Source organism: Pseudopipra pipra, chromosome 17 (genome assembly GCF_036250125.1).
Source record: "Pseudopipra pipra isolate bDixPip1 chromosome 17, bDixPip1.hap1, whole genome shotgun sequence".
NCBI classification, from domain to species: domain Eukaryota; kingdom Metazoa; phylum Chordata; class Aves; order Passeriformes; family Pipridae; genus Pseudopipra; species Pseudopipra pipra.
This window is the reverse complement of record NC_087565.1, coordinates 2,985,589-3,011,068: the sequence shown is the minus strand read 5'-3', so window position 1 is coordinate 3,011,068 and position 25,480 is coordinate 2,985,589. Positions and strand designations below refer to the sequence as shown.

General features: G+C 55.1%; 2 protein-coding genes across 2 annotated transcripts; both read right to left on the bottom strand.

Annotated features, from left to right (window-relative positions):
* Positions 1 to 7,188: 7,188 nt before the first annotated feature.
* CDK5RAP1 (CDK5 regulatory subunit associated protein 1) lies at positions 7,189 to 13,831 on the bottom strand. Its single transcript, XM_064673784.1, has 13 exons — positions 13,588 to 13,831; positions 12,898 to 13,001; positions 12,389 to 12,423; positions 11,588 to 11,688; positions 11,240 to 11,450; positions 10,335 to 10,455; positions 9,823 to 10,053; positions 9,482 to 9,579; positions 9,316 to 9,371; positions 9,071 to 9,201; positions 8,068 to 8,217; positions 7,525 to 7,665; positions 7,189 to 7,412 (listed from the first exon to the last, which is right to left on the bottom strand). The coding sequence occupies exons 1-13, from the start codon at positions 13,814 to 13,816 to the stop codon at positions 7,332 to 7,334; spliced, it is 1,689 nt and encodes a 562-aa protein (XP_064529854.1). The 5' UTR covers positions 13,817 to 13,831; the 3' UTR covers positions 7,189 to 7,331.
* Positions 13,832 to 14,753: 922 nt separating this feature from the next.
* On the bottom strand, positions 14,754 to 23,704 carry LOC135423501 (bactericidal permeability-increasing protein-like). Its single transcript, XM_064673783.1, has 15 exons — positions 23,557 to 23,704; positions 22,490 to 22,604; positions 21,841 to 21,969; positions 21,252 to 21,407; positions 20,799 to 20,862; positions 18,817 to 18,880; positions 18,261 to 18,352; positions 17,920 to 18,096; positions 17,636 to 17,695; positions 17,361 to 17,528; positions 17,003 to 17,070; positions 16,716 to 16,758; positions 16,292 to 16,355; positions 15,707 to 15,783; positions 14,754 to 15,102 (listed from the first exon to the last, which is right to left on the bottom strand). The coding sequence occupies exons 1-15, from the start codon at positions 23,669 to 23,671 to the stop codon at positions 15,055 to 15,057; spliced, it is 1,440 nt and encodes a 479-aa protein (XP_064529853.1). The 5' UTR covers positions 23,672 to 23,704; the 3' UTR covers positions 14,754 to 15,054.
* Positions 23,705 to 25,480: the final 1,776 nt, after the last annotated feature.

The window sequence follows — 25,480 nt, the reverse complement described above, 5'->3', positions numbered from 1 at the left end:
GGCAAGAGCTGGTGGGGCCAGGGCCAGATTCCTGAGCCCTGTAGCCTCTGGATCCACTGGCACAGCACCATGTGTGACCAGCCACTTTCCAGCGCCCACACTGGCCCTTCTGGCATCCCTGGTGGGCAGCACCAACACCCTTCTCTGCCTCTGCCCATCATGGTCCTGCCCAGACCCCCATCCCATGGGCGCAGGGGAGTCCTCGTGCTGTTTGCACCACCCTGGTGCCTCATTCCCACGGCCAGGGCTCCTGCTTGCAGCTAAACGTTCCTCTAAAAACCTTGGAGGTTCCCACCACTCTTTTCCCAAGGTGATGGGGTGACTGAGGTGTCACCAGTGCTCTGGAACCTCGGCCCAGCCTCTCCTGCTGCTCCTCACTCCCTTTACCTCACCATGGCAGCCTGCAAGCAAGACATACCCTGATACCCCAACCAGCCCAACGTCAGCCCTGCCCTCCCAGTTAATCACAGAGGTGGCAACACTACTGAGATGCGGTCATTAGGAGATGTGGTCATTAGGAGATGTGGTTATTAGGAGATGTGGTCATTAGGCATGTCTGGGCTGCACCCGTTGCATCCCCCCTGCCTTTCACTCTGGCTGCAGTAACACCAACACAACACGCTGGGGACTCCAGGAAATGGATCTTGATGCCAATGAGCTGCATGTGCTCAGAGCACAGAGATAAAGAGCAGATTCTGGGTGCCCTTTGATGGCTGTGAGAGCGAGGACAGGAGGGGTGACAGTGCCTTGGCCCAAGCAATTGAATCCGTAATGCATCGTTGGGCACCTTTGGTTTCCAGTTCCTAAGGAAACAGAAGGAGGAGGATGAAGGAACGTGCCAGCTCCCATCCCAGGCTTACTGGCTGTGAATGATTGCAAAGAGAGGTGTAAATGTTCCCTCAGTAACCTTAGAGACAAAATGCCAAACACCAAACCCTTCCAGGTGCTGCTGTGCCATTGGGCTGGATCCCACCTCCGCTGCCACAGAGTGAGGGCTGAGCAGCCAACAGTCATGGTGGGACCTGCAGAGCCAGTGGCAGCACCCACACCAGCCTGACCCACCAACATTAATAACAAATGGTGCCTGCAACAGGAGATGTCCCTGTTGCTGGCACTACCTGGCCCCAGTGTGCCAGGACAGGTGACTCTGGAACACCCCAGATCTCTGCAAGTCCTGGTCGCAAGGACAGAGATGGTTTTTTTCTCTGGGGCTGGGGGCACCTGGAGGTTCCTTTAAGCCCACTAGGTTCCTCTGCAGTGGCTGGGATATGTGGAAGGGCTGCTGGAATGGATGTTGCAGGGACCTGTGACAGAGCCCCGTGGCTGGAGCCTGGCTTGGGGCTGGTAGTGCCTGTGCAAGCAGAGCTCTGAGTGGTGCCAGCTCTCCTGCCCAGAGCACCCCAAGCTGTGTTTGCCCACAGGGATCATTTTGCAGCAGCCACCCCAAGCTCCCTGCTGCTGGTTGCACAATAGAACAACAACCTGAGGGTTGGGGCCACCAGCCAGGGTTTGCCTTGGCCCAAGTCGGTGCAGAACCAAAGCCCTGAAGGCAAACAGTGGCCTTGGCTGTGCCTGTGGCTCCGCTTTTCTCTGTTGTCAGCTGCTTTGGTGGATGAGAGCACCCAGCCCCAGCTCAGTCCACTACTGGAAGGACACAGGATCAGCTGGTCTGAGCCTATTCCAAACTTCTCCACCCAACACGGGAAGAAAGGAGCCCCAGGAAGACGGTGGAAGATGGAGGAGCCATCCCCGGGCAGGGCAGATGGCAGGCAAGGAGCAGTGCTGGGGCAGGACGAGCACTGAGGATGTCACCAGCTGTGGGAGTTTTGTCCCCCAAGTCCTGGGGCATCTGTCCACTGTCCAGAGCATCCTGGGTGCTGTTAGTGTTGCCACTGCTTCTGCCATGCTGAACATGGGATGGGGAAAGCTTTTCTGCCAACAGTAAAAGGGTTTTTCACCAGAATTTTGATAAGAAATTATGGGAAGAATTTTTTTAATGAAAACCAGAACACTTCCCCTTTTTAAAGAGAAACTGTTTTTGCAAATGCCTCCTGTTTGGTTCTCATAGCTTCAACCAAGGCCTCCTACTATTCTTTTTTAAACTTCCTGTAATTAAATAACAGAAAGATGACATAGAAAAGGAAGAAACAGATTGAAAGACACTAAATAATGCAAAAGAGAATGAAGCATCTTGTTTAGTCTCAAAATCCTGTATCAGCCCGACCAAAAGCAAATCTTGTCTCTGTTCCCGTGCTCCAGACATTCCCCTTGCTGTCCTCATGGATGCAGGAAGGGGAGGAGGACAGTCCTGTCTGGCTGTTCATTTTCATGGCAGTGCACTGAATATTAATCACCCTCAGCCCTGTGCTGGAGGCGCTGCTGCAAATCGTTGGTCCTGCAGCCTCTCTGTAATTAATTCCCACATGTGGGACATGTGGGATCCCCACAGTGACCTGCTCTGCAGGTAGCAAACACTCCCCCCAGCAGCATCCCTGAGCACCCTGACAGCTCCACTGAACATGTCACTGTGCATCAGGCTGTTGTCATCCCTGGGTTTGCTCTCAAGGAATTGGGCACCTTTCTCCTCCTCGTTAATGTGAGAAAATAAATGTAGGGCAACGAGGTTGGTTCCTGCATTAATCCTCTCCCCACGTGGCTGACCTGGCCCCACATCCCTCCTCACCTGTGCAAGCAACTCCTGGGAATGAAGCCCAAGGAAAAAATGTCCCTGGTCTTACTGAGACTGAGGAGATCTGGGTGCCTTCAACACTGACGGGCTTTGCTCTTGACACTGTTGAAGACACAATGAGAAACCCCCCATAGACAAAGGCACTCGGCTGGGCTGGCCACCCTGCCTGTCCCCAGACTGGCCACCCTGCCTGTCCCCACGCTGGCCACCCTGCTTGTCCCCAGGCTGGACACCCTGCCTGTCCCCAGGCTGGACACCCTGCCTGTCCCCAGGCTGGCAGCCCTGCCTGTGCCTGTGCTGGCAGCACTGCCTGCTCCATGTTCCTGGTGGCAGTGGCAGCTTCCCCACTCCGGCTGCCTGGGAAGGTGGCTCTGACCCAGCAGGAACAGGGACCCCAGTCAGGGGCCACCTTGAAACAATGTGAAATAATTCCCTTTTACATTTCCTAGCGGAAGTTCTGCTCATGGGGAAGAGCCCCTGCCAGGCACACAAAGCATGGAAAGCAGTCCTCTGTTTTTCACAGACACAGCTGTCCAAAGGATTTGCAGCACCTTTGCCTCATGGAAGGCATTTTAATTACTCTACTGACTCATGCTCTTGAGAGCCCCAGGCGTGTCAGAGCTCAGCCTGGGATCAGAGGGAGGCAGAGAGACAGGGAGGGAGTGAGTGGTGGTCCCTGACAGCCCCAGTGCAGCCCCACCACAGCCCAAGAGCCCTGCCCTACACACCCAACAGTCACTGGGCCATTCCACACTGTCTCTAACCAGCATCAGACCATCTTCATGTCTCTGATCTGTGCCTGACTGTTAAATAACTCAGCAGCAGGGAAAAAAATACTTGAAAAAATATCTGGAAGATATAGAGCCATTAATGAAAAACATCAGAAAATAGATATCAAGTAATGACACCACGATGAGAGCCTATTAATAGGAAAGGCTAAAGATAAAACTAATTTAAACCTGATGAGACAAGACATCTCATCTTCAGGAGAATGAGAAGTCAATAGTTGCCTGTCAGTAAAGGAAATAAATTGCTCACAAGGGAGGAGGGAAAGCCACAGGACTCCCAGGCCCTAGAGAGTAGCAGAGCCTGTGACAGACTGTGAGATACCCTCTGAATTCACAAACCCCAAGGACTCAGAGCAGCCACTCACCACTGGTGCCTCTGTCATTGCCATGCAGGTCACAGTGCTCCGGGAAGGCGCAGGGACATGGAAGGAGTCTGGGGACAGATGACAATGCCACCCTGGGGGGGCTGCAGGGCAGCCTGGGGCTGGGCTAGGAGTGCACCAGGCAGTGGCAATGGAGAGCCTGATGCATTTCCAGCAGAGCATGGAGTTTGCTGTTGGCTGCAGAGGAACCTGTAGGAGCAGCTATACCTGTCCTGCTGGAACCCAACTGCTGCCAGTTCCAGAATGGAGTGAACTAAAGACAGATCTGATTCTAGAACTGGAAAACATTTTTGAAAGCTCTTTATGTTGCATTAAATCCCTAAGCTCTGTGCCAAGAGCTGGCTTCAGAAATGGTGATGAAAAGCCACTGAAGAAACCTCTCTGGATCCCCAGCCCACAAGCAGTCGTGGTGCAGCAAGGAGGAGGAGGAGGAGGAGGCCTGGGGGAATGGGCTGGCAGGCACATGGAGCCTGTCTGCTGAAGTGAAAACCCATGAGAGAAGGGGAGGAAAGCATTCCCTCCGGCACAGCCTGGCAGGCTGCTGGCATCGCTCAGAGGCAATTCCTTGTCACCTGCCACAGCAGAGCGAGGCTCTGGCCAACCTGATGCAAACTGTGCTTGCAAGGCTGCCATCAGGGAAAACACCCATCCTTCCCTCCACCGTCACCATGACATGCAGAGGGAAAACAGACTGCAGCGCTCTGGGGGTTCTGGGGAAGGACGTGACACACCCTGGCCAGCTCTGATGCTGGGAAAAGCCCAGTGCTCTGCCCAAGCTGCTTTGAGAGCCTTAGAGAAAGGAAGAAGGATGGGCAGGGGCGTGTAGGCAATGATGGGCATCAGTTTTGAGGCTGTCCTTGGGCCAATAAATGCCAGTGATGAGCAGTGAAGACAGGCTGCGAGTGCCGACTGTAGTTTGTGCCTCCGCTCCCCAAGCACAAAGAGATTCGTTCTGTGAGGGGGCTCCAGGGAACAAACAGGCTCTTTTTCTCCCTGACAGCGACCTTTCTGCCAGGTGAAGCTATTTGTGTGCGAGGGGGATGTCCAGCCTTGCCTACACACCCCGCCAGCATAAGGGAAAGCACAGGCTGTGCCTTACGAAATCCCAGTGTCAGGAGATGCCTCAGGGCACGTCTGCTTGGAAAGTAAATGTCATCCCAGCACTTCAGGTCTGTGCTGGGAAACCTGATCCACCAAATGCCTCCTTAGGTGTTTGCCCATGGGTGTAACCAGGGCACGACTGGCTGGGAAGGCAACACTTGCACCTGCAGAAGGCACAGGTGAACATCAGCGTGGGAAATGTGAGGTCCAGGGGAGTTCAGGGCTCTCGTCCCTTGGGAACAGAAACGTGCAAGAATCAGCACAAGGTGAGAGCTCAGCTTTCCCAACAACCGGATTCAGGGAGCAAATCTGACAAGAGACACAGAAACTGCATCCTACCTCCAGCCTTCAAGAAAAACAACACATTCCTGCTTTCAGGCAGTGCCAAAGAACTGACTCAGTCTCCAAGGTCACCGTAAGCACTTCCTAATGGATGCTTTGCTGCCTTAAAACCTCAGTCTTCATTCCCGAGGCCTATAAAAACTAAAAAGGCAAAGCAAATGGTGAGTGCTACGGCTCCCTGGGGAGGCCGTGCACTGAGCATTATCACCTCCTCATCAAAATGTAAAACCCAGCTCTCCTCCTCATTAGTCTCCCGCTCTTAAAATAATGATTGTAAAACGGCTGCAGATGGCCTCATTGCAGGATGGAGGGGGGAGGGCACACTGTGGTCTGCATTTCCCGCTTGAAAGAGGTGCTCGTGGGGAGAAGGTCAAAACGAGCAGGGAAAGGTGAGTGTCAGCCCTTTCCAGGGGTGCTGGCTTGGGCCATGGTCCCAAAATGCCCGGGAAACATGAGCTGAAGAGCTGCCACAGGGCAGTTAAACTGGGCCACTACCCGGCGGGGTTAATTAGCCACACAAACCTTGGCCTCAGCATGGGTCACTTCTGAGGGGTGATGCTTATACATCCTGCTGCTGCCTTTGGGATTTCAACCGAAACTGCTGCCTCTTCCTGAAAAAACTCCCATGCCAAAGGTTCACCCTCGCTGGGCAGCAGAGGACCAGGCCCTGGTTTGTGAACTTGGGCAGAAGACACCTTCCCATGTGCCTGTCAGCACCTCAGAGCCCTCAGGGACCGTGCTGACTGTGCAGATTCACTTCTAGGAGAAGGAAGTCAGCACTGAGATAATAAGCAAAATGTATTTGTTTCTTGAAGTCTAATGAATATTCAGTGAACCATGCTGTTTTCAAAGAGATACAATTATAGCCCAGAAAGAGCTGAGCAGGAGAGAAGGCTTTCGAGCAAAACCCTTTCATGTTTATTTAAAAATTCTGCAAAGTCACGTAAGACTGCTCTGTTACCAGCTGTTCCTTCAAAACTGGTCACTGGATAGAGCCTTTTACAAGATTTTTTTCTAATGACACGATTATCTGTATGAAAAGGGGTGATCCTTTCTCACATCTCAGTTTACTCATAAGTGCAGGTCACAGGTCCTTGTTTGAATTTTGCAGAGCAGGCTGGAATGTGACACAGTGCAGCTGGGGTCAGCTGCAGGCTGATGAAAACAAGGAACTGTCAGAGGCACTTATAGAACTTACTGGCCATTTAAATCAGTACAACCACTTCTTTTAGTGAGCAAAGGCATGTTTGGATTACAAAGCTGCACCCCAAGTTTTAAGAGGCCAGAGCTGACCCTTGGCTGGCAGCCAGATCTTACCAGGCATCCCCCAGGCCTGGAGACAAGGAAAACCTCTGTAGCTGAGATCCAATCTTCCCCAGTAGGAGGGCAAGGCTGCATTCCCTCAGCCTCAGACACAACAGATTCACTGGTGCACGCTAAACACCATTTTACATTCCACAGTCCACCGTGACATTCCAACACACGAACACGGTGCGAGTTCTTGACTCCACTTTCCAAGCATTTTGCCAATATTTGGAAAATATTCATCAATGTTCTCTCCTTCTTTCAGTTCTTTGTCCCCCTTGGCAGTACCCCTACCATTCTCCAGCAGCTAAATTGGAGCTGTATTTTTCAGGCACTACTAGCTTTTGCAGCTCCTATATTCAGCTGAGCTTGTAGGAAGGACCTGCTCTGCACAGGCATCTCTCAGGCTGGGCTGTGTTAGAAGATGTGGTCGCAGTCAGAGGACAGACCTGCAGCACTGCCAGGGTGGGTCAAACCTCAGATCAAGTCAAAACACACAGTCTCACAGGAATTGTGTTTGGCAAGTTCACACACACCTTCCACTCCTTTTGCCTGAGAACTTGCACACATCTACGAGGGGTACGTTGTAGCCAAAGCAGAAATATATATGTATTTTATTATTTCACAAATAAATTTTAATATACATATATCTCCACCTGACAACACTTTCTTGTTTCTTCCTGGAGAAAACGTGCTGCTTCCATCCACGGGCAGCAGGGACCCTCAGTGACAGGCAGCAGCACGGGACAGGGTTGTCCGGCAGAGTGGAACTCCCCTCAGGGTCTGTGAGCTGGCAGAGGTCACCTGAAAGAAACAACACAGGTCTTCAGGCATGGAAAGGCTGGGGAGGATCCACTCTAATTTTAGGCTCTTCTGGCAGCAGCTGCTCTAGAGAACAGCACTGCAGGCAAGTCACCTTCACCACCACGTAGTCCCCCGGCCGGGCTCTGCCCGGAGCCCCGCAGTCCGCAGCATCCTCCAGCTCGGCATCAGGGAAGATCACCTTGATGTTGCCGTCATTCCTCCCACACAGCTCCGAGGCAGAGCGCTTGCTGGGCTGGAAGGAGGACAGGGAACATTACCTGCATGGCAATCGCTCTGATTCACTGCTGGGCTTTATTGCTTCGGGAATTAATTGAGCGCTATTGACGGTGTTAAACCCACATTCCATGCTGTTAAGCAACCCCTGGAACAGAGCCCTGTGGCCAGAGCTCCTGGGTGACACACACACCAAAAGCACTAATTCTGTGCTTGGCCAGAGACACGTCCCTAACTGATCCCATCCTTTGTGCTCAGCTCAACGCTCTGGAAAAAACAAGCTGTCTGCTTAAGGGTGAAGAAACACTCTTGGGGAGTCCTGGGATTACGTAGGGAACGTGAGAAGGGAGGGCAGAAGTGGTGACTGCTCTGCACAGGGCCAGCAAGAGGGGAAGAGGACTACTTGGTTTCAGGCACTCACCCCCTCAACCAGCACCAGCTGGTCCTGCCCCACCAGCGCCGCGTTGGCCCTGGCAGCCTCCTCTCGGAAGGCGGCGATGAGCTCCTCCAGCCACCGCCTCTTCACGTCCGCGGGCACATCGTCCTGCAGCCGGTGATACGCCCGGGTCTTCTGCAAACACACCAGGTCAGTGCGGCCCCTCAACACCCATCCCGAGCTCAGAGCTTTGTCTGACCCCAGCCAGCTCTGCTGCTCTTTCAGCAACGGCCTCCCACGTGCTTAAATTCGTATTCACAAAGGAATTATTCCGGGTGCTCAGCACCAGCCGCGTCCTCAAGTTCCTCACATCTTTCTGCTCCACCTTCTAGGAAGAAGGTTTGATGTAGGGCACTGAGTATCAGTGGCTGTGAAACAGTTTTGCAGCTCCTGTGTGGGATGTGCCTGTGCCTCTGTCCACAAGGACAGGCAATGGATTCTTCTAGTTCTAGTCCCATGTGCTGAAATGTGCTCTATATTCCTTTGCTTCCTTATGTTTCCCAACCTCCTGTCCTCTTCCCCGTCAGCATCATATACTCTGGAGAGCATTCTAATGGGGATTTATCAACTATCCACTCTTCTCATGGAAATACCTTCTGACTCAACTGACAGTCCCTATAGCTGGGCTCCAGCCCAGCTCCCTCAGCACAGTCCTCATGAGCAAATAACGCACCAGCAGCTGGATCTCTGCAGACAGAGTTGCTTCCCTGCAATCACTCTGGAGCATCTGTAGAGCCAGGTCACCAAGCAGTAACCAACCCTGACACTCCACAGAGGAGCTGGAAGCCTCCCAGGCACAACAACAGCCCTTGCAGAACCCCACACCTTACAAGTCCTGCCTGCGAGAAAAAAAAATCTACCACTATACCAAGTCTTTGGGTATGATTTTCAATAGCTTTTAAAAACTGTGTTATTGTGAGAAATAGCACTGAGTAGTTAGGTGAGATGTCCAGAGATAACAGACTTCTCCACCAGGTCCTGCACTCACCTGTCTCATGCTGTAGGCAAACAGGAAGCCAACATTGTAGCGGACTTCCCTCAGCAAGGACATGGTCTGCTGGTGATCTTCTTCTGTCTCCCCACAGAATCCAGTGATGAAATCACTGCTTAAGCTCACTCCTGTAAGAGACACGGCTGTACACTTCCCTCATGGAAGAGGGGAATGCTTCACTCAGGAAAGGACAGTGAGATACAGCTGTGCTGAGCTCAGATGAAGCCAAAGGGAACGCCCACCTGGGATGGAGTCACGCACGTGGTGCACAAGATCTAAATACGCTTCTCTTGTGTATCTGCAATGAACAGCACATGGATTTGCTCACTGGAAGCCCACGAATCGGTGAGGAGAAACCAGCACCCCAAATCAGAGTGCAGGGCACAGGCTCCCCACGGGGTGACCCACCCTCGCCGCATGGCCTCCAGCACTCGTGTGCTCCCGCTCTGGGCTGGGAGGTGCAGCTGTTTGCAGATGTTGTGTCGCTCCTGGATGAGCTGCAGGACCTGTGATAAGTGACCAGGAGATGTCTCAGATGGCTCAACTCTACCAGGGTCCCAAGAATGCTGGGTAAAAGCCAGCAAGCTGCAAATCTGCAAGCTTCAGCCCCAACATCCCTGTCCCAGGAGCTGCTGTTCCCAGTCTGGGATTCCAGGTTCCCTTTGGGAAGACAGCACAGTCCACATCTCACAATTTAGAGCTGCCTCCCTGCCTGCAAGCAGAGGTCCAGGTGTTTATTTTACACTTGCCTCATCAGGAAAATCCTTGGGGTGTGGAGAGGTGAAACGGATCCTCATTTCTGGATCAATCCTAGAGACCTGGTCCAGCAGGTGTGCGAAGCGCAAACCTCCCTGTTTGGCTTTGTAGACTGTGCTAAAGCCACGGCTGAGGCCTGGGGCAGCTGCTGACTGGAACTGCACCTCAGACAGGTCTCTGTAGCTGTTGACGTTCTGACCCAAGAGGGTCACTTCTTTCACTCCCTACAAAATAAACAAGAGAGGAAAAAATATAACCTGAGCAGGATGGACAAGCTGCAAGGGCAGTCATGGTTTTACTTGAAGGATTTTCCAAGGAAGCCCTCCTTTCCCTGTCTATCATGGAGTATTACAAGAGGAATCAAAAAACCAGTGGTGGAACCCCAGAGTAACCTCATCTCCACAGATAAAGGCAGAGATGGTTAAATGTATCACTGAAAACACTGCTACCAAAACCCACCCTTCCTCCCATGGCTTGGGACAGGTGGGAGGAGGCTCTGCCTCACCTGATCCGAGAGCATCCTCACTTCCTGCAGGATGGATGCGATGGGGCGGCTCCTTTCCCGGCCTCGGGTGAAGGGCACGATGCAATAGGTGCACATGTTGTCACAGCCCCGCATGATGGACCTGCCCAGACGTAAAGCACAGGTCACACCACGACTGCTCTGCAAGAACCATCCATGCTGCATCCTGCCCTGCTTTGTGCCCAGCACTGCTGCCTCCAGCCAGCTCTGCACACAGACCAGCTCTGGGCACAGCTCTGCAGTTTACCTCACACTCCCCTCCACCCACCCTGCCTTTGGCTTGCCCTGAGCTAACACCTCCCGATTCTTCATGCACATTCCCAAGAAAGTTGAAAAGAACAAGGCACAGACTTCCACTGCAGCCTGGCAGTGACCAAAGGTCCTTCCCACTCTCCTGCAGAGAGCAATACTGTCCTTCCGTATGCTACGGCCACACAGAGCAGAGTGAGGTTTCATGTTTGGGAGTGTTATTATCAAAACTAAACAAACAGAAATAAAATAAACAGAAGTTACAATGTGGGGGGGATTAGAAGAATAAATAACAGAACCTAGGGCAGGGCATCACAGAAAGCAGGGGATGAGAGGGGCACAGACGTCAGTGGGACAGAAATCACTCAGCACAGCATCAGGCTGAGGCAGTCAGCATTCCCAAAGGTGAGGGAGAGAAGTCCATGACAGCCAGAGCTTGGGGCAGGCTCTCCAGGACTCAGTCACACAGTGAAGCAGCAGCAAACACATATTTTGGTAAATTCACGCCTCTGGGCTGCCGGGAGCAAGTGCAGCCAGGCACTACATCTCCTGGCTGCTGCTGTCACCGGCACGTCTGCTCTGCACAGCAGATTTCCAAACCAGAGCCACAGAAACAAGCACTGGGAGAAGGTACTTACACAAACGCTGTCGTGCCACCTGCACTAGTCTGGACAGGCAGAATGTCTGCATAAGTCTCATCTAGGGACAGCAGGACATTGGCAGCTTGCTGGCCAGACTCTGCCACAGCCAGCAGCCGGGGCAGGTCGCGATAGGCATCCGGGCCTGCCACGACATCGACCAGCTTCTCCCTGTGCAGAATCTCCTCCTTAAGCCTCTCAGCCATGCATCCTGCAACAAAAGGAGAACGGTCCTTGTGAGGCAGTGCCCACCACCTGTTACAGCTCCACAGCCCTTCCCAGCTGCTTTCACCCCACGGAAAAGGCGGGTGCTGCCAGAGGGGAACAGTGAATGCAGTCTGGTGGTACCCAGGATCCCGATGCGCAGGGGTGCACGAGCCTGCTGCCGACGGGCCTTCAGCGCCTTGAGGTGCTGCAGCCGGTTCCAGATGGCCTGCTCTGCCTTCTCCCTGGGGAGCCGGGAAAAATGGTTGTTCCAGCTGTTGCACTTTAAAATTGCCCCAGCCTGAAACACTTTCTGAGGAGAATTCAGCTAAAGGGAGAGAATCATCCACCTGATGGACCCGATGGCAAGCCATTTGTGTTGTGAGGATTATGTCTTAACTCTGTCTTATCTATTATCACTTTACCTGCTTGGAGGCATCTATGCTGCAGAAAAAACAGACTAAGCTCTTGGGGAGAAAAAGTACCATAGCCACAGTATGAGCTACACTGCAAGTGACAATGAGCATTCAGGATCTTCCCCATTCAAAAAAACCAAGCAAAGTTCCCTTTGTATTTATATCAAATTGCCCTTAACTATATTTCTCACACTTCTGAAGTACTAGACACCCTGTACTAGACACCCACTTCAAGAGAAAACAGAATATTAAAAAATAAAATCATTAAAGCACTGACTGTGCAGGTCTCTCACTGCTCATGGCATATACACAGAGGTTGCACTACCAAACAACTTCTCACTACATAAAAAAGCAATTTATAGCACAAATAATGTTGTAAATCGTGGCATCAGCCAGCTCTACCCTCAACTAAACAGTCACTTTCACACCTGCACACTCTTTTCCTCAAACAACACATGTATTGCTTTGGTTTTCAAAAGGAAATTCCTTAAAAACTGTCCAAAACCAGCAGCGATAAAAGTTTCCTTACCTCACGGAACAGGTGACAAGGAGAACCACATCTGCCTAAATTGAAAGCAACGAAAAAGGAAGAATTCATAAAAGCCAAATGATAAGTTTCTCATGCCCTGCCTGCGTAACCTGAAGAGGCAGACTATAAAATTCACTTAAGTCAGGCAAAAAGACCTGCCTGAGCGCACAGTGGGTTTCAACAAACAGAAGTGCAAGAAAGTAAGAGAGACAAGTAGAGTCTTCCACTAAATGACAGAATTAAACTCAAAGATGAGTCAGGAGGACCCTGCTGTGTCCAATCCCTCTCCAACTGAGAGGGAGCCCAGCAGTTTAAAGAAAAAAAGACAACCCACAGCTTTCTACCACACTTGTTAGGTAGTTTCCTCCACTCCGCAGAACTCAGATCGCAAAAATCACAACATCCTGCAGGACTGCACTCCAGAGGAAAGTTGGGACTTGCAGGTACAGCCAGGGCACGAGGCCCCCGCAGCCCTGCGCTCCAGGAGAGCTGCCAAGGTGCTGCCTTACCTCATCCAGCTCCTTTGTCCTGGCATAGCCATTCCTCTGCAGGATGGCCCAGGCGATCTCCGTGTCATTGACGTTCATCTGGCAGCCATAGGTCTCCAGGTAAACTGCAACACAGGCAGGGACCTGCTCAGCTCCCATCCACAGTCTGTTCTGTGACCTTCTCTATAGGAAGAAGCCTTCAATCCCACCACTGGAGTCAGAGAAGCAGCTGCCTTCACCTGCAGCCCACAAAGCATAACCGAAGGACACACTCCAGGAAGCCCACATGCTCAGAGCATGTCTCTGCAACGCGGCAGGTCTGGGCCGTGGAGCTGCTGTGTCCTTACTGAGATACAACTCTCAGTGCAATAAAAACCGTCCCCTCCCCAGGGCTCCGCAGCCAGGGCTCTGCCATAGCCCCGCTGACAGCCCAGCACACACCGCGGGCAGGTGCCAGAGGAACCCCCTCCCTGCCCAGCTCCGTGGTGGGGACACACACACAGAGCCTGCTCCCTGCCCAGATCCGCGACGGGGGGCACACAACCCACTCCCTGCCCAGCTCCACGGCGGGGGAGACACACCAGGGCGGAGCCAAGGACTAAATTCCTTCTAGTGCCAAAACCCCCTCAGGGCCCCAAAAGCTCCCAAACAACCCGCTTCCCCCCCGTTCGGCTGACCCCACGAACCCCGCGGACCTGCAGACCCACCGACCTTTCGGGGCCCCGGGGGCAGAGCCCGTCTCGGGCGGTGGCCCCGTCTCCCTCACGGCCGCTGCCCTCAGAAAGTGCCGCAGGTCGGGCCCCGCGGGCAGCGCGGCCCCGCGCCCCTCCGGCCGCTGTCCCGGCCCGCAGTGCGCTCTGCGGGCGGTCCCGGTGCGGGGCCCGGCCCTGGGCGGGCGCAGCAGCCCCGCCGCCCGCAGCGCTCGGGCCCCGGGCAGCATGGCCGCGGCCGGGGGGGCACTTTGGGGGACGGACCGGCCGGGTGGGCCGACAAAGCGGCCCGGCCGCCGCTCCGCGCCCCTCGGTGCCGCGTTCCGCCCCGCCGCCGTTCCGGACCCGCCCCGCTGCCGCGCGGCACCGCCGCGGAAATCGCGGAATTGCGGAATGATTTAGGTTGGAAAAGGTCATCGAGATCATCTGAGATCATCAAGTCCAAGCTATGACGGAACACCACCATGTGGCACTGAGTGCCATGTCCAGTCTTTTCTTAAGCGCTCCAGATTTGGTGACTCCATCACCTCCATGGGCAGCCCATTCCAATATCTAATCACCCTTTCTGCGAAGAAATTCTTCCCGATGTCCAACCTAAACCTTCCTTGGAGCAGTTTAAGACTAGATCTTCTAATCCTATTGCTGCTTGACTGAGAGAAAGGGTCGACTCCCACCTGGTTATGACCTCCTTTCAGGGAGGTGTAGCGGGTGAGAAGGTCTCCCCTGAGCCTCCTTTTCTCCAGGCTAACCCCCTCTAGTTGCCTCAGCTGCTCCTCACAGGACTTGTGCTCCAGACCCTTCACCAGCTCCATTGCTCTTCTCTGGACACGCTCCAGCCCCTCAATGTCCTTCTTGAAATGAGGGGCTGGACACTGCACTCGAGGTGTGGCCTCACCAGTGCCCACTGCAAGGGGGACAATCACTGTCCTGGTCCTGCTGGCCACACTATTCCTGATACAAGCCAAAATGCCACTGGCCTTGGCTGTCTAGGAACACACTGGCTCATGTTCAGGACACGGGCATTCTGCGGGGCCTCAACATGGCTGTGACAATGGGAACAAGATGAGCCCAGTGGTCCCGCTCCCACTCCCACTCCCACTCCCGCCTGGCCCAGTGCAGAGAGCCTGGTGTGGCCCCAGGCACAGACAGTGACACTGACACCACGGCCCTGGCGCCAGCGCCTTTATTGCTGCTCAGAGGCCCTGGGATGAGGAGGGACAGAGGGGAGGGGGTGGCTGGGGGCAACGGACCCTCAGCTCTCAGTAGCACTGGGTAAGGCCCCAGTGAGGGGACAGGGGGTTCAGCCCTGGGGGTGCTGCTGCCCCTGGCCACAGTCCAGGCCAGGGCAGTGGTGCAGGACACTGGCAGGATCAGTGGTGTTTTTCTCCTGCAGCAGGGCCAGGGGGAGGGAAAGGTGAAGAAGTCAAGGGGGTATTTTCAGTGCTGGAGGTCCCTCATGGCCTTATCTTCATGCCTTAGGTTGGAAATGAACGTCTGCTCCGAGCAGCAGGAAATTCTGGGAAAAAGAGAGAAAGCGCTGGACTGACACCAGCCCTGGCAGCTGTACTCCCCAGCACCCATCATACCCCAGGAGGGAGATGGGATTGGCACGTGGCTCTGCCAGCTCCTGTGCCTAATTTTCACCCTGGCAGGCTCTGGAGGCATTTCACAGCCACTGTGGTGACATCCCTCTGGGGTTTCCCTAAGGCTCCCCACCACAGGGGCTCTCTCTGCTCTCCAGGACCCGGCACAGCTCCTTCCACAGGGGCTGATAGGCTCCCATGCCCTGCAGGGAGCAGCTGTGTCCCAACAGACATTGCCCATGGGGCAGGGAGGGGGCTGGGGGCTGACACTGCTGCTAAAGATGCTATAAAAAGTGTCGTGGGAAATTGAAGCCCCGGGTTCAAGAACTGGAGAAGGATGTGATGCTGCCCCAGGCATCCACCGTGCAGATGGGAAAAGCAGGGCTCTGGTTTGCCACTGGGCTGTTAAGATCACCCTCCTGCCTGCTCCCTCCCAGCATGGCTGTGGGAACTGGATTTGGAGGCTGTGGTGGCTGGCAGGGGCTCAGGGGCGGCAGGATGGTCCCCAGCTGGGCCCAGGTGCTCCTCCTCACTCACCTGGTGGAACCTTACGAAGGTATTGAGGAGCCGTATCCTGTCGGGCAGTGGCAGAGGGAAACCCTCATCTAACCGGGCTGGAAAAGACAACACATAGCTGCATTGGGATGGGAAGGGGAGTGAAGGGAGCACTGGCCACGCAGAGAAGGCAGCCACCTCCTCCCCCCAGCCCCTTCCTTGCCTCTGCTGCTCACAGGGCAGGCAGAGGAAATTCCTCCCAAGCTCCACGGCAGGGCTGGGGGCTGCGTGTTGTGCCATGACAGCCCCCTGGGCCCCTCCAGCCGCCAGCCCCACTCTGGCCTGAATTGCTGGAGAGGCAGGAGAAACAGGGAGTGGGGGAGAGGGTCTGGAAAGCATTAAGATATGCATAGGGCTCATTTTTTCCATTGCATGTGCTGCTGGGAGCATGTCACAGTGGCAAGAGGATCCCACCGCTTCACAGCCACCTCCTGCACGCTCTGTGGGCTTTTTACCCCTGGATCAGCCTTGGCAACAGGGATTTAATTAGTGAGCTGGGACCGCTTGAATGGAGCAACCCAACTGGAGGCTGCTCCAGCACCCCCATTCCCCCCAGAAGGTTCTCACCGTTAAGACGGGGGAGCAGGATATCGGAAGCAAAGATGTTCATTATGGACTGCAGCAGTCGCACCTGGGGAGCGGGGAGAGGGGGAGGAAAAGCTTTAGCCTGCAGGACAAGAGATGTGCAAGCACTGGAGGATAATTAGGAAAAGAAAAAGGGATGAGGAGTCGGGATGAGCACACACTTTGCCAGAGACCAGCAGCCTTGTCTGGCCACACTGGCAGGGTAGGAAGTGCGGGGGTGAGAGCAGCAATGGATCTGGCTCTGCATCCTCTCCCAGCCTTGCAGGCTGAGGCAGGATCAGTGTGGGGTCCTGAGTGCACCCCCAGGTCCCGTGTTGTGGGGCAGGGGCAATGAGCTCTCTCCTTGGCCCCCAGCAGGCTCTCAACTCCATACTGGGGGCTCTGGTCATGCTCAAGGATAACTTACCTGGAAAGTGCCGACAACAGAGTCCTTTAGAGAGAGCTTGATCCTGCACAGGGACAGAAGCGGTGCTGTGGAGGATGTCCCAGTGGAGGGAGCAGGGATGTCCCAGTGGAGGGAGCAGTTCCACCCACTGATGGCCATGCAGATCCTGCTCCCTCCAGCCTCAGCTCATTCCCTCCACACCAGGTCCACATCCCTGGGACCTCCCCACCCAATCTCTGTCCCTGGGAGCCCAGAACAGAAACACCCCCAGCCACCCCCTGCCCAGCAGTGGCCGCTCCCCTCTGTACCTGCCCACATTCAGGCTCCCAACTATGTGGCCAGACCTCACGTCGATGACAGCAGACACATTCCCTGTCTGGGGAGAGAGCACAGAGCTCCAGCAGTGACCATCCCACCTCACCCCAAACCGGACACCCAGGAAACAGCTCTGAGCAGCTGAAACACAGCGGGACCACTGCCCATCCGGGGGCATGTTTGCACCCAGCATTAAACGTGGCATTTGTCAGCTTGGGTATTTTTCTGTTGGGGACCCCCACTGCACTGGACAGCACATGGCACCTCCCCTGGCAGGAGCTGGGCAACAGGACTGAGCACAACTCTAACTCTGTCTTTGCCTCACTACTTGCAGGTTGTTCATGAACTCACCAGGCTGAGGACGAAGAGAGGAGCCAGGCTGGAGTTGGGAAGGATGGCATAAGCCTGGGCATCCACAACAGGCTTGAGTGAGATTCCTCCTGGTCCAATGTTCAGGAATGGGGCAGTGGGGGTGGACAGCCTGAGCTTCATTGGCATGTTCGGGTACATCTGCTCCAGCTGCATGGAAGCAGGGAGAGAGTGGGGACAGTGGCACAAACCTGAGCTGCTGGGGGAGAACACCTCTGTGTACAGGTGCTCTGGGGAGGCAGGGCTGGACTGCTCACCTGGGGAACGAAGGCTGAGAAGGTGGAGGTGTTCAAGTGGAAATCAACATCCTTCGGGATCTGCAGGGAGAGGACTGTCACGCTGGGGCAATGTGGCACAGCAGAGCCCCTGGCGAGCCCACCCGTCCCCACGCGCTGCCGTGCTCAACAGCCCGGCCTCATCCCACAGCCCCAGCTCTTCCACTGGGGGTCCTCCAAGACCTCTGGCTGCCACCAGAGCTCCTCAGCAAATGGAATCCCTGCCAGGGGCTTGGGGCCAGCCCTATCCCTCCTGCACCACTCACCATGGCATCCGTGATTTCGAAGACCAGTGCCCCGGACGTGTGGTAGGCGAAGCTGGCTGTGTTGAAGAAGTAGCTGGAGGCCCCGAAGTAAACCATGCGATCGTGATCCGAGGGCAAGGACAGCGGCAGTGGTGAGAAGGGGACAGTGGAGCGGTGGGCCAGGGAGTAGAATTCACCCTGGGAGAAGGGAGAGAGTTGGAGAAGGAGGGCAAATAGTGGTGGGGCTCAGCTGCTGACCCGGGCTGGCAAACAACGTTTGCAGCAGGTACCGAAACCTCGTTACCCACCCGCCTGTGGCAACAGCATCGGCCAAATCAAGTGTCCCCAGGGCAGCCTCTCACCTTCAGGCCTGTGTCCAGGGACTGGGCAGTAGCAACTGGGGGTGCCACGAAGGAGTAATCAATCCCAGTCCTGGCGTCTATCTTGGCCGTGACTGTGAACACAAGGCAGAGAGGTGAGCGAGAGGGAGATGGCTGGGAAATCTGGGAGCAGATCACCTTGACTGGCATTCAGGCAGTGTTGCATCTGGGCTTCCTGGTGCATCAGCTCCGTACCAGCTGCACATGTGCTTGCTTCTGTTTAGAAGCAAAAAATCCCATTTTCCTCCTGGCTGTTTTTCAGCCATGCAAACCGACTCCTGGACCTGAGGAATGGCTTGGGTACCCCAGCTAAGGCAGCCCAAGCCCCTGCCAGTCCTGGGGCACAGCTCCTGGAGGGGTCTCCGCAGCCAGACAAAGTGCACAGTGACATGTCTTTGCTGATGAGGTCCTCCCCAGCTCCCAGCTTGGATGCAGAAATACGAGGAGGTAGGGAGTGGACACAAGGTAAAATGCTGTTCTCATGGCTGGGAAAGGCTAAGAAACATTGGTCCTAAACCCCCATGCAGCTCCCTGGTACCTGGCAGGGTCCGGACATATGTCTGGAGCTCATTGTGCACAGATTCAGCCACGCTGTCACAGACCTGTGTGAGAGAAAGGCCACGGAGCTGAGCAGGGGCAGCCAGGTCACAGCCCCCTCTCAGAGCCGAGGCCACACTCCCTGCTCTGCTGCCTGCTGCTGGGTTTATTCCTTAACAAAGCCTGCTTAAATAAAAGAGTACACAGTGATGATTGTCTCCATTCATCAGACAGCACATTAAGTGTCCAAGATACAAGCAGGGTTTATACCATTCCCTGGTGCAGGAATGAACCGTGAGCTGCCAGGACTTGGCCAAAGCAGAGCAACTGAAGGGGTTAACCTACCCTACAGGGGCAGAAGCACTGATTGCACTGTAGCTGAGCTTTCCTGAGCTCCTACAACTCCGTGCCAGGACAGAAGAGCACATCCCTTTGCTGCTGTCATACCCAGCTGAAGCCCTGGCATTAGTGGGGATTTAATCCAGGAAATTTACTGTGGGGCACAGTCCTGCAGGTGGCTGAGAAAATCTGCAAAGCTCCTTCCAGTGCTTTTGCTGTATTATCACAGAAACTACCAGCAGGATCCAGCCATCATCTCTGACCAGGCATGGAGCCCACAGAGCTGATGGCGAGATGCAGCACTGCGGAGGGGCAGTGACCACACTGACAGTGATGAAGCTGCTGGCTGGGCAGTGCCAGGGAGGAGGAGGGACAGAGCCTTGGGCATGGCTTTAGAGACAGCAGGTTGCTGCTCTTCCCTGTGCCCAGCGATATTTGTCTGTCTGTGCTGGAAAAGCCCCATTGCTTCCTGCAAGGACGTTGCTGCAAACAGGCAAACACAGCCCTGGTCCCAGTGACCAGGATTTCCCTGCGACCTGGATTTCCCTGCGACCTGGATTTCCCTGTGACCTGGATTTCCCTGTGAGCTGGATTTCCCCATGACCTGGATTTCCCTGTGACCTGGATCTCCCCGGGAATGGTGCCTCAGCACTGGGGGCACGAGGAGTGTCCAAGCATGTGCAGTGAGAGCAGGAGGCAGACACAGGTTGCCCAGGCTGGGTTGGGACCGAGCTGTGCAGAGGGGGTTCCAGGGCAGTGCACTCCCTCTCCTGCCCCTCGCCCCTCGCACCATCACTCACACAAAGACACCAAGGAATTTGTGTGGGGCAGAGAGTGCCCAGAGGAGGCAGAGAGGGCAGCAGGGTCCCCTCACAGTCCCAGAGCTGCCCTCCTTCGAGGGGGCAGAACAGCAGAAAAGGCCTCTGAGTCCCAGCGTGGCTCCTGCTGCCGGGCCATCTGCTGTCCCAGCCCCCAGGGGCCTTGGGAAAGGCACTACATGGTATTGGGAATAGTGCCCGGGCAGGATGGGATCTGCCTCAGGAGTGGGATTTGCCTGTTCTCCAACTGCCTCCTTCCTGAACAAGGTTCACATCCAGGGAGGCTGTAACTCATGCCAGTTATCCTTGTAGTAATTATTGCTAACAGCTTGTTTCCATGTCTTGTTGCAGGTCTCCTGCATGTCAGTGTCTGTACCAGGCGGCGGTACCAGGGCTCCCTGACCCCCCTCCATAAAACAAAACAGCAAGTGTCTGAAATCCAGGAATGAGAGTTTCCCCCCCAGTGCTCCCCAAAGCCCTCAAGAGCACAGCTGGTTAAAGGACAGCTCTGATCAGGTTCCCTCTGTTACAATGAGTTTGGCTGAGGCATAAGATCTAATTAACTGACCACATGGAAAGAAAAGTCTTTGTTAATTAGGAACCAATTACATTGGGCTTTGGCAAAGGCTGCAGGTTTCAAATTCAGCCTGAGACACATGATGCTATGGAGCCTGCAATGCCCGTTTTCACCAAATTGGCAACAGTCCTGTGCTCTGGTTCTAGTTACATCCCTGCATCTGCTCCAATCCTTCCAGCACATCAGCTACAAGTGAGGGCTAAAGACCATCAGAAAAACGCAGAGCCCTGCCCTACACTGCTCACGTACCTTACTCTCCAAAATCTTCTTGAACTTGGACTCAACAGCACTGTGGAAGAGGTTGTAAAGCCACCTGCAGAGAAACACAGAGAGGAGCCCTGTGTCTAGCTCAGGAACTGCTGCAGAAGTATGTGCCCAGTATGTCTATCTACCCTAGAGATGTGGGACCTTGGGAACATTGTTCCCATACCAATTTGACTTCTGGCTTTGCCTCAGGGTTTACATTTGCAAACAGACCTGCTGGTAAACCACAAAAGTCTGGTATCTGCCTTAACCGCCCCTAACCCCCTTAAACGTGCAGCCACAGCAGGAGAAATTCAGGCCAGATTTAAGACCAGGCAAGCTCAGATATGCCAACATCTTACTCCTTGCACCAGGGCCACATTCCAATGGCAGGGCTACATTCCCACAGCAAATGGGCCAACACACAGTGCTTCCAGATCTCCCAGTGAAGTTACGTACCCAAATTTGCCCGAAAAGAGCACCCGGACTTTGGAGATGCGGGTGCTGCAGTCTGAGGTGCTGATGGTGGGTTTCCCAGTGGCGTCGCTGCCCAGCCTCAGGCTGATTTTGATGTAGACATTCTCTACCTTCAGGTCAAATGAGCCGTGGTCCCGGCTGCAGGGAGAGGGGGATGAGAAAGGGATGTTTCTCAGTGCCAAGGCCTGCTGAAGGGACCTCAAATCAGCTCTGGGATGGATCAGTCTAACTCAGACTCCTTGTATGGTGCATCCAGAGGAGACTGGGAAAGTTGTTAAACTCAGGGAAAACAAATTTCACTGGCACATAAAGTAGGAGAGGTAACCTTTAAATAGAGGAGAGTGAGAGCAAGTAGGGGAGGTGGAAAAGAGACCTGAGAGTCCATGCACAGCTCTCCCATCATGTGTCCTGTTCCTGCCTCCCACCCTGTTTTATCCGTCATATCTGGGGCAGCAAAGTGACAGCTGCCCAAAACACACAGGAGAGGGAGAGGAGGAAAAACCTGTCCAGATCCAGAGAGGGAGACACGGAGTGAGCACCCAAGCAGGGAGGGGAGGAGCTGGGCACGCACATGAAGAGCATCTTCACCCGCCAGTCCCCATCCAGCTCGGCGAAGGCGTTGGAGATGGCAACCTGCAGGCCCACGTTGGGGACGGGGGAAATCCGTGAGTAGGGCAGGTGGAAACTGCGAAGGCGCAGTCTAAAAATAAATGAATAAAAAGAAAAGTTATGTTACAGTGGTGGGAGCACACAGCTGGGGAGTCACTGCAGTGCCCCAGCTCCAGTTCTGCTGCAGCAAAGCTATGCCTGGCAGGGACACACAGAGCAGAGTGGTGCCTTTAGGAACATGGTCCTTGCAGCCACCCAGGCAGCAGCTCCAAAACCTGTGCAGCAGGAGTGGAGGCAGCAGGGAGCTGGGATATCCACAGGGGCTGGGCTCCTCCTCTGTGTGGAGATGGGGGGCCCTAGTCCTACAGGCAAGGCCACCTGCACTACCTGGTCTTCGATTTCACAAACTCCACCCACACCCAGAGTACCATCACCCCAGTTCCCTTTTCCCTTTGGGCAGGGGATGAAGCAGGAACATCTCTGCCTGTACCAAGGACAGGGCCAACATCTCAGGGAGCTGTGGAGGTGACAGGATGCTCCTTGCTGCTCCAGGAGGTCTCTGCCACCCCCCCCCTTGCCCATCACCTGGGTTGGGCGCTGGCAGGGCTCACCTGGAGAGCTCATAGTGCACCTTTCCCACACGCAAGACACGAAAGTCACCCGACATGTCTGGCAGCGTCAGCTCAGCCAGCTTCTTCTCCAGCATCGCGATTCCATGCTGATGGGCTGCAGGGACATGGGGAGAGCATCACTGCCACCGCTGCCACAGGAGCTGGAGCGCACTTCGGGCATGCAGAGGAAGGATCATCCAGGTGATGCTTTCCACCTCTCAGGTGGGCTTTAAAGTTAGTCTCCTTCTACAGAGCCAGCCCTGTGAGCACCCAGATGAGGTTGCCTGGTGTCCTGCTTGCAAGCCCCAGGGCAAGGTGGTGGCCACAGAAAGGAGAAAGAGGTCCCAGTCCTCGCTCTCCAGGCTGTGCACTGTGTGAGGAGCATGGGAGGTCCCAGGCTCCAGGCTGCTCCATGCTTAGTGCCAGCAGGAAAAGCTGGATGGAGCCTGTGTCCTAAGGAGTAGCACAGCATCAGTGGGTGCTGATGCCTCCCTGCCTCTGTCTGGGAAGGGGAGTCACGTCCTCTCCCGCACGGCTGGCAGAGCTGCCAGCTAAATGAGCTGTTTCTCACACAGTGTATTTCAATCCATAACTGTGCTCTGCTGGAGCCAGGGCTCTGCCTGCCTCCATAAAACCAGCAAAGGGCCCATCCATCTCTGTCACTTCCCTACCCTGCAGCTCCCCACCTCCTCTCTCCTCCACAGCTCACTCCTCCAGGGCTCATGGCTCAGCTGCCCGGACATGTGCCATGGGACCAGCCCCTCCCTCAACACCTGCGTGCAGCTCTCCAAGACCCCACAGGTCTGGTCCCCTCTGCAGGGGCTCCATCAAGCTGGGGGGTGAAGGGGGCAGATGGATGTAAAAGGGGAAGCCCTGGGCGATGGCGCATTCGGCACCCCGTCCAAGGATTCTCCCATCCTGACGCAGGACCCTGTGCTCTCCACAGGGGCACCCATGGCTGAGAAGCCCCATCCTGCCCCAGGACCCTGCACTTCTCACAGGGGGCCCAGCTCTACCCCTCTGCCACCAGCACATCTGCAAGGAGAGAAATCAGAAGCAGAACCCACCGTAGTCCAAGCCTGCCTGGGTGATCCTCACCACAAAGCCGGGGTTGGTGGCTGTGGTGAGTGCCAAGCATAAGGTCAGTGCCCCGCAAGCCACTGCCAGGCTCTGCACTCCCATCCTGGCTTCCCGCAGTGCCGTGCTCTCCCTGCCCACACCACCTTTATATCCCTGCCAAAACGGGAACCTCTGGAGAGGGAGGCGTGTGGAGCCAGGCGGGGCGTCCCCAGATCCACAGGGCTTCCTGCTCGGCCACCGCCCTGCTCCTCTGTGCCACTGGCACCGTGGCACCTGTACCCAGCGGCACAGCTGGTGCCTCTCATCAAAGGCAGGGAAGGGGCAGTGGAAACTGAGAGGCAACAGCCCAGTTTCCAGCTCTCTGTCAGTGCCAGCAATCCCTGCATGCAGCAGCAGCAGGTGCTCAGTGGAGCAGAGCTGGGTTTGGCAGCAGAGCCTGACAGAGACACGTTCCTGCACCCCAAGGCTCTGGCACAGAGCTCCAGCCCAGAGCAGCCATGCACAAGAGGAGACATCCATCACTCCAGGATCAAGCCCCAAAGACAACACTTCTGGGGCCCTGACAAGTCACAGCTCTCATCACAATGGCTGGAGACAGGAGCAGGAGCTGGGTGCAGGCAGGTAGGGGCAAGGGGGGAGCAACCCTGTGGCCCTCAGCTGGGAGAGCTGGGCTGGCTGATCTCTCCTTGCAGGACAGAGGTGAGGGAAGAAGAAATGATTCAGTTACTTTCATTTCCTGTTGGGGTCCAGGCACAGGAAACCCACAGCTGCTGATGCAGGCAGATCTCATGCTGGATCCAGGGAAGTCCTGGCTGCCAGAGGCAACATCCCTGAGCCAAGCAAGGATGTTGTGAAATGCAGCTATTGCTCAAGCAGAGCCACTGGCATGGCACGGCCATCCCCCGGTGCTGCAGCCCCAGGAGACCCCAAGGGATGGGGCCACAGGGCACTGAGTGTCTGTGCTGGAGAAACCTGGCACGTGGAGAGCAGGGATGGAGAGACCAGTGCACTCGGTTCCCCTCCGCCTTTCTTCCCACGAGCTTTTGGTGAGGTCACTTACAGGCTGCCTGGCAGACGCCCAGCAAATGCCCACCAGGCCTGTATGAATGGCTATAGCTTTGGAAAGTGGCACTGCAGTCAATGTCAGCTCTGAGACCCAGGGCAGGGAAACAGGGACATGGCAAGGATGGCGCCTTCAGAGAGGGACAAACCGTCCCGGGCAGAGCCGTGTTCCACAGGCACCCACCACCATCCACAGGCTGTGATCCTCAGTGCCAGCCCAATCTATCCCTGGGAGCCAGGAGCCCATGGGCAGAGCTCCTTTTGCCCAGAGCTCCTTTTGCCCAGAAAGAAGCAGCCAAGGGCAGAGTTGAAGGGTGAAAGGCCAAATCCCCACTCACATCCTCCACAGCACCATGATCCTTCCTGCCACCCATCACCAGCTCTTTGCTGAGTCTGGCTTGTTTCAGAGGATGAGCACCCAAACCTCCCATGGTGATACCCCACCTCAACAGGGCTACTTCAGACCAGCAGTCAAGACATTCAGGAGGAGCACTGAGGAATCAGAACATCTTCCATGAGGAGAAATGAAATTTTATAGGGAGCAGCACGGATAGGAAGCAAAACCAGGAAGTCTTCCTCCTGGATTTGAGCAAATTTTGAGGTAGAACTGAAAAAAGCCTGCAAAGAGCCGAACCCTAACCAAACACTCCCGTGTTTGGCAAGGAACAGCCAAAACCACATCTAAAGTTTGACACACAGGATGCTCCTAGGAGTGCTTCCTGCAAGGGATGACAGAAGGAACTGAGCATGAAATCCTGCCCTGCTTGACCCAGCCTTTCAGATGGGAAGCTTCTCCTGCTGAGCTTCTCTGCCCATTCCAGGAGCGTGAGGGCTCCTCTGCTGGGGAGA